General features: G+C 36.4%; 2 protein-coding genes across 2 annotated transcripts; both read right to left on the reverse strand.

Annotated features, from left to right (window-relative positions):
* Positions 1-342: 342 nt before the first annotated feature.
* Positions 343-3,489, reverse strand: LOC147483591 (F-box/kelch-repeat protein At3g23880-like). The gene is made up of 2 exons (XM_086577335.1): positions 2,108-3,489; positions 343-702 (listed from the first exon to the last, which is right to left on the reverse strand). Exons 1-2 carry the CDS (start codon positions 3,374-3,376, stop codon positions 682-684), a joined length of 1,290 nt encoding a protein of 429 aa, XP_086433461.1. The 5' UTR covers positions 3,377-3,489; the 3' UTR covers positions 343-681.
* Positions 3,490-5,634: 2,145 nt separating this feature from the next.
* Positions 5,635-7,050, reverse strand: LOC147483592 (uncharacterized). Its single transcript, XM_086579602.1, has one exon. It carries the CDS (start codon positions 7,048-7,050, stop codon positions 5,635-5,637), a length of 1,416 nt encoding a protein of 471 aa, XP_086435728.1.
* Between the last annotated feature and the right edge of the window lie 1,556 nt (positions 7,051-8,606).

Here is an 8,606-nt window from a genome sequence, read left to right on the forward strand (position 1 = left end):
ATTGCTAGAAGGCGCTGACCGCCATTCGTTCGTCCAATCATGCCACCTGATATGCTTTAATTAAACATTCAAAAGAAATACTAATAATTTCCGATAACAATGTTTTAACCCGCAACTGTTTTTGAAGAACTAAAGAAATTGTAGTTTTCTCTGTATCACAAAATATCTGTCAATTGCAATACTGCATTTGACATAGACCTACACTTAATTTATCATGCCATTCAAAGTAAAACCAAATAATAACCCTCCCATGGCTTCAGAATGCCCTATACATTCAGAAACGAGGTTATTACGCACATTTTGGCATCTGAGCACTTAACATTGATGCTGAACATATGAACCTGATTAAACAAGTCTGTCTACCAAGAGTACCAACCATAAACAATAATATATTGTGAAATTTTCAGTACAGAAATAGACGCACAACAACTTGAACACAACAGCCATCCTAGCTACAGCAAAAACTAAAGGCACTCACAATATAACATATATGATTCAGACAGACATGAGACTAAACAATCTAAACACCAGACAGCGATATAAGGTCTGCTAGGCCGCTACCATATGCTAGTAAGCAAACAGCACGAGTAGCTTCGAACCATCTTTTCCTCTTCCATCAAAAAGATTTTGTTGCTTTAGGATTCTACACAATTAGATTCTGGATTTGGATCATGCAAAGGCTCACGCTGACCAGTGTTCTACCTAATCAATACTTAGAAGTTTGGTTAACGAAATTTCAATGTTAAAATCCGTGAGAAACCATCCAGGTAAAAGTGCATGGGAATCAATAATAACAAATTAAATGAAGAGTACAAAAGCGAAAGGCACGTTTTTTTCCTCTAACAAGAGATAGGCACTTGGACCATGGCAGATACCTTATTCCGACACTGACCAATGACCATTATCAAAAGCAGGTCAAACAACAAAATAAAAGGCATGCTATTGATATCTGGCTACCTCACCCAAAACAATAAACCAATCCTTTTAAAATAAGAAGAACCTGCAAAACCTAAAATACATTCCAACAGTCATAAATAATGCCAAAACCTAAACCATGCCTATCATATACCCATGCACCAATAAGTACCATGCGTCCAAGAGCCAACAAACGTCTACTTTGTTCATTTTGATCGTAGTTTTATACACTTGTTGCTCTAGCTTATGAAGCAAAAAATAGTAGATTCCTAGTCTACTAGGTTGGTTGCTAAGCAAGCAATCCCCCTCTAATATATAAATGCTTGCAGTTGCAGACCTGTTGTATTTAGTTCTAGCAATGCCTAATCATTTTGGAGAGATTACTTTTTATCAATTAAGAAAGATTAAATTTGGTTTCTCTAAAGAATTTGTTTTCGATGAATCATGAATTTAATCGAGAGATTTAGGGTTTATTAAGCAAAAACCTAGCCCTAGTATTTAACCGTGTGAGTCGACAAGATTGCATTAGATCAAAGCAAAATAACAGCACAAGGAAATTTTAAGAACATAATATTGAGTGGTACAAAGTGTGCATTAGTTTGAGATAATAGCGAAGAAGCATCAAGTTTGCCCACAAAGACATGAAAGATTTTGTTTAGGAATACAGAAGGAATAAAAGGCCGAGACTCGCAAACATAAAACAACAATTACAAAAGTTTATAGCAGTAGTGGCAGTAGTTATGGATTCACAAACTGGATATAAAATGTAAATCATACTCAGCCTAAAAAAACAATATATTGGCAAATAAATGAGTAAAATTCACAAACACCAAATCCTCATCCTATGCCATAAATCATGAGATGTGTTTGTAAGTTTAGAATATGAAGAATGTTAAATGGAAAAGAGAACATGAGAGACTTGGTAAACAATTTTTTGATTCCTTGCAGTACAAAATAAATGAATTTGGAATAAAAGGTGGACCCGATTTCTAATTCATTCAAATCTATATTCTCGTAATCACAGACATCCAATCAAGCCATAAAAGCCAAAATATACAAGAAAGTCAAGATATCAATAAGCGAAAAAGTTCATTTCTTGTTCGTTCCAATAAGCATAATATATTATCTGAACAAAGCCTACTTGATTGATAGAGGTCAAAAGTTGAGTTTAAGAAAGAGAATAGTGTCATACTGCATAAGTCACCCTATTAGCGGTATTATTTCCTCCTTTGATTGAGACTATGCTCTCCTTGTACGCGGCAACCTCTATACTATTAGGATTAGTATAACCATGCACATCAAGTTTTTTTATTTCTTGGGTAACAAGGTCATACGTGCATATCTGTTTATTCCAGAATATCAGAAAAAACTCTCCATTCATCGAAAGCCCTATCTTTCCAGCAGCAGCATATGCAATATGTCTAGATATTGTAAAGGGCCCAACGGTGTACAATTTAGTCCAGGAATCTTTGACACCGTATTCATTCAACATCCATATTTCACACTCCCAAGGCCTCCACTCATCAGTGAAATCACAAAAATTTTCCACATTATAAATGCAAGCAAGGTTTTCCCTTAAGATAGCTAAATGTGGACGACAATCAACACTCTCAACATCCGGTAATGGCAGAGACCCAAACACCTCATTTCTAAAATCAAATGTAAGAATGTATTTTCCAACTATCTTCTCATGTTGTGAAACACCATCATTTCTTACCAACCAGCAATATGTTCCATTCCTGTATGGTGCTTTCAGATCAGATTGAATAAAAATAATAGGCAAAACCGCGTCTATAATATTCCACGAATCAGTACTCAAGTTGTATGCCTCAGCTGGGCTGTGTGTCGTGACATTGGGTTGTTTACACAAACTGAAAAACCTCACCACCTTGTAATCATTACTTTTATCATCGAAACCAAATCCAATGCAGATGTCTAGACTGAAGTAACCATCTTCTGGTTGATAAGGGAATGGGGATTTTGATAGAACTCTCGCTTGTTTTGTTGCAGGATTCCACAGAAAAATATCACTAGAAAATCTATTATATAGGCAAACAATGCCGTTACAAGAAGCCACTATACTTAGGCCGATACTGCCGTATGTGCTGTTACACCTAGGGGGCGCATTAATGCTATCATTATACAAGTTGACATTACAACAGTCTGGTAAATCCACTTTTACGGACGCCTCTAATGAGTTACCAGAAAGTAAGGAAACATAAAGATCAGGATTAGGAGCAGGTCTACCAAACGCGCTAGGTGGGTTCATAACAATGAGACTGTAGTTATTATAGTCATCCTTGAAATGATGTTGATTAACAAAACTAGAGCTCTCAATGAGAGCGCGCCACGACTTGCAGACCGACTTGAATCTCAAAAGAGACGCAACGGGTAGACATAACAGAATGTAAAACACCACATCCTCTGGCAAAACAACGTTGCTCGTCGTTATTATTGCCATCCACTCTCTCTCTCTCTAATTACTCTTTAAAATAATATTAATAACGATAATGAAACGGCTAGTACCTGGGGACGACGAATAATGAGAGAGCCATGCCGCCGTGTCTGTTGTCAGAACCTTCAAGTTTTCAAATTGAAACCCAAGCCCAACTTAAGTTTTTGCTCGAGCCCAGTAGCCCGACTGACTATGTTGCTAGAGCTAAATTATGTCATGTATTATATTATCTTAAGGCTTTGTTTGGCCATGTGAAATTCGGTAGTACTCAGATATGTCTAGGGTATGAAAAACAAGTGGTGGATACTCAAAAAGTAGTTACTATAGAAACTGTTTGGTCCCTTTTTCTTTAGAGAAATTGTCTTTTTTTCATTGTTTTTTTTTTCACTCCCCAATAGAATAAAAATCAAAAAAAAAAAACAAATCGACCAAAGAAAACCCGTATTAATAATTTCAAAAAGAAAAATCAAACTTCAATTCTACATAATTTCATTGAAGAATCAAAGTGATGGTCGGTCGATTGGAATGGAGACGGTGAAGAAGAAGAAACCATAGACTATTTATGTTTTTTTTGTTGCTTGCTCCTCCTGTTTATGATATATAATTTTAATTTGGAAAGGTGAAGGGAGAAATTTGTGAGAGAAGAAAATGAGTGGGTGAAGAAGAAGGCTCAATTTTTTGAGTGTATAACTTGAATGAATAATAAAATGATGTTTTCTCTCTTCTGTATTTCTCTCGTGTATTACGTTATCTCACCTAAACCCAAAGATCCACTATACATATTTTTTCTGGTTTCACAATCTACCTGGTTTATACCGTACTCATTAGTTGTGGCCCCAATTCATTAAATGGACGGGACCAAACACTAAGACCTGGTATACAGGGTCTTATTCCTTCTACTGGTTGGGCAATTCATGCTGCCAAACAAGGCCTAAATGTCTCGTGACAGAAATAATCTGAATTGGTTTTCCATCATTTGAGATAACCCAATTCTACGTAATATAATCAATTATTGTCAGAGCATTCCCAATGCAGGGGGTTTTGGGGGGTTTGTGAAAATAGTCACCAGTTTTTGTGAAAAAGTGGTGTTCAATGCAGAGGTGAAAAGCTGATGACTATTTTCCCCAGTTGATTTCAAGGTGAAACCTTCCATCGAGATAGTGGATGACTTGTTAACTTCGGACGGGATGTTGGATTCCGTCTCGTGTGTTTTTTTTTTTTTCGGATGGAATGTTTCATTCCGTCTCGCGTGTTTTTTCAATTTTTTTTTTTTTTTTTTAACTTAAGACAAAATACCAAACGGGATGTTACATTTCGTCTCAATCAAAAAGCCTCCAGACGGAATCCAACATCCCGTCCGAGATTTTTTTTCCACCTTTGCATTGCACAGCTTCACCTTGTTTTTTACTAAAACGGTGAAAAATTGGTGAATAACTGCCTACGTGGCGGTGATAAGGGGGGGATTATTTTGACTTGCATTGGGAATGCTCTCACTCAAATTTATCTTTTTCTATAAATTTTAGTGCATTCCATTAATTAAATATTAGTTTAAATTGGTATTCAATCATTTGTTGCTGCTGGGATGCCCATATATAAACGGATGTGTTAACTACTTTTAGAGAACATTGCAATACTTACACGATGTGCATTGAGATAACCATTCAACAATTGCGACTTAAAAGTAGTATGAGTTCTCCTTGGATACCCAGACTAGTTAGACGCTGAGTGAAGTCAAGAGGAGATAATATGTCATCTTGACAGTGACTTTTAACAATTGGATCGATGACAAATGTGCATGTATTAAAAAAAAATTACATAAAATCATATCTCTTTGCATAACACACTAACAATATGAAATCATAAAAACACTTTTTGGTCCCAAAAACTAGTTTTATGATAATTAGGTAAAACTTGTTTTTCAAATTAAAAAACTATTTTTCTTTGAGGGAAACACTTTGGGCGCTCAAGGCAAATGAATTGCCTGGATGTTTTACACTTTAATACTTTATATGCCGTGATATACCGAAATATATCGAGAAATATAGTGTGAAATCTGATTTGATAAAATAGCTTTTAAGAAAAATTATAACCAAACATGTTTATTCAAAAACTGTTTTTAGAATAAATATCTTTTCATAAAAATGCTTTTTAAGAAAAAATGAGACCCAAACACCCACTAATGATTTTACCAGCCAAGAAAAAAAAAATTTAACATAAGTTTTTTTTTTTTTTTTTTTTTTCGATAATAAACTTTTCATTTATATCTAAACTTTATACATAGGGGTTACTGAGTCATAAATCCAGCTTGGTGGGGGGCTTATCCCTGCATATTTGTTTGCCCACTTGGAAATTTTGTGTGCCTCCCCATTACAATTTCCTGGAATCCAAAAAAACTTTACATTGAAGGTATCTTTTTCCTCCTGACATACTCTAAAAGCTTCTTTTGTTATGCTGAAGTGTTCTTCTGAAATCCACGCCAAGCTAGAATCTTCAGTTAGTGCTTTCATGAGGACTTGATGGTCTCCCAGTATCACTATGCTAGACACTTCTAGTTTCCTTGCTAGCATTGCTAACAGAGTCACTCCTACACATTTTGCTTGTATTGCATCTTGGCACTTGAATTTGGTATATATTGCCCCTTGTATTCTTCCTCTCTGACACTTACATATCGCAGCTGCAGCTCCTCTGTTTGTTCCTCTGTCATATGCGCCATCAAAATATATTGTATGCATATCCTTGTATAACTCCTTCTCTCTGTTACCAAATTCTATAGTATGTGCAAGAGGCACAGGGATCCTATTGGTCATAAAGAGTTCTTCATTGGGTTTGTAGGCTTCAAGAACTTGACTGGTGTGGAAAGAAGCTTGTCGATATAATTCTGAGTAAGATGGGGGTTTCTTCTCAAATTTGATGCTATTCCTTTCTTTCCAAATCTCCATCAACAGTTTCATGCTATATAGTTTGGCAAACTCTCCTTCAGTATCATTCTTCTTGATTCCCCAATTCAGCATAGTATCTAGTATTATTCTGACATCTTTTTGTGCATTTTGTATCCCTCTTAACCCAAGTTCTGATCCTATCCATGCTGCCTTACTCCATTCACAGCCAAAGAAGCAGTGATAATATGTTTCCAGTTCTCTACCACAGAAAGCACAACTTGCATCTCCTTTGAATTTTCTTTTCAACAAGACATCCCCAGTTGGAAGCCCTCCAACATACAATTTCCATATGAATTGCTGAGTTCCCGCGTCTATGTTCAACTCCCATATTTTCCGAATAGTTTTAAGATTTGTCTTTGAGCATTCTCCCTGCTCAGTTGCTTTAGAAACATGTTTATAAGCTGATTTTACTGTAAAAACACCTTTTGTATCTCTCCACCAAATGATCTTATCCTGAGAGTCTTGTCTTACTCCTTTGAGCTTGATGCTTTTTGATATTGGTTCGGGAAACAATTCTCCCAACCTTTCTTGATTCCAGTCAATATGATTTGACTGCAGTAGATCACTAACTTTTTTACTACCATCATCCACTGCTGAGAAAGAGAATTCGTCCTTCATGTATTCTGACAAAAGGATAGGTTTACTGTTAAGGGCGATCCATGGTTCAGTAAAGGTTTTTATACTTGCTCCATTTCCCAATCTCCACATGTATCCTTTCTCAACTGCTTGTTTATTATTCATGACCCCTCTCCAGAAAAAAGACCTTGGTGTTTTCTTTGCCTTTGCCTCTTGAGAAAATGAATCCCACTTATAAATACTTCTAAAAGTTTGGGTCCAGATTGAATCACTGTCATTTATCAACCTCTAGATATGCTTTGCAAGCATAGCATGTCCTTTGCTCTTCGAAATCTAAGTCATTCATGTGTCTTAGGTCTGCATAAGGTTTCCAACTTCAAAGTAAGCCAAGCCTTGACATATTTTTTCCCACACCACCAGAAATCTCTGTTTATTTGATCCAACTTCTTGTGGATTCTTCTTGGTAGTTGATACACCCCCATAGCATATATAGGGATTGCTTGCCCTATTGCTTTACCCATTGTTGTCATGCTGGCTTGAGAAAGTACTTTGGCCTTCCAACCTGTTACCTTTTTCTGCAAGTTTTCTATTAAGTACTCGAAATCCTCTCATTTCTTTTTACTCAGAAGTATTGGGACTCCTAAGTATTTTTTCTTTCTCTTTAAAAGCTTATGACCTTTCATCTTCTCATCAATATTTTCTCGATACTTGTTATGCACATTCTTTCTTTGAAGAAGACACTAGATTTCTCCCAACTAACCTCCTGCCTTGTAGCCGCGGCAAGACATCTTGAGGACATCCTTCATGTTGCTTGTTTCTCCCCAACTAGCCTTACTAAAAGTGATCAAATCATTTGCATATAGTAGATGACTTATCGGAGGTGAGTTTCTCCTAACCTTAATCCCATTCAGCTTCTTGTCTTCTTCAGCTCTCTTCAAAAGTTTTGATAATGCTTCAGTAACAAGTATAAATAGATAAGGGGACAGAGGGTCCCCTTGTCTGAGCCCTCATTCTGGGAAGATATGGCTTAGAGGAGAGCCATTCAAAAGCACTCTATAAGAGACTGATTCCAAGCATTTCGAGATCATTGTTATCCATTTTTTACTAAATCCAAGCTTCTCCAGAACTTGATATAGAAATTGCCATTCCACTCTATCAAATGCTTTCTTCATGTCCAGCTTGAGCGCAAGCCATCCTTGCTTCTTCTTTTTCATCTTTCTCATATGATGGAGAATTTCACTTGCAAGGCCAATGTTATCACCTATGTTCCTTCCTTTAACAAATGCTCCTTGGAAGGGGGATATGATCTTGTGGAGGTGGACTTTTAATCTATTGGCTAAAAGCTTTGAGATAATTTTGTAGGTAAAGTTGCAAAGACTTATTGGTCTGAATTTGGATATATGATATGGGCATGGGGCATGGAATTTTTGGGATAAAGGTGATAAAAGTTTCATTTAGGTCAGGCGGAAGAATATTGTAGATAAAGAAATCTTTGATAGTTTTATTGATTGTTGAACCCACTATATCCCAACAACTTTGGTAAAACACCCCCTGGAAGGCATTAGGGCTTGGTGCTTTGAGGGGGTTTATCTTCTTCACTACTCTCCATATGTCCACATCAAATGGTACTTCTCCCAGAATGTCATTTTCTCTATTGGTGATTACTGGCTTGAAAAGGTTCATAATGGATTGATCATTTATGAGCCTATCAGTGGTGAAAA

Source organism: Coptis chinensis, chromosome 8, assembly GCF_015680905.1.
Source record: "Coptis chinensis isolate HL-2020 chromosome 8, ASM1568090v1, whole genome shotgun sequence".
In the NCBI taxonomy this organism is placed as follows: domain Eukaryota; kingdom Viridiplantae; phylum Streptophyta; class Magnoliopsida; order Ranunculales; family Ranunculaceae; genus Coptis; species Coptis chinensis.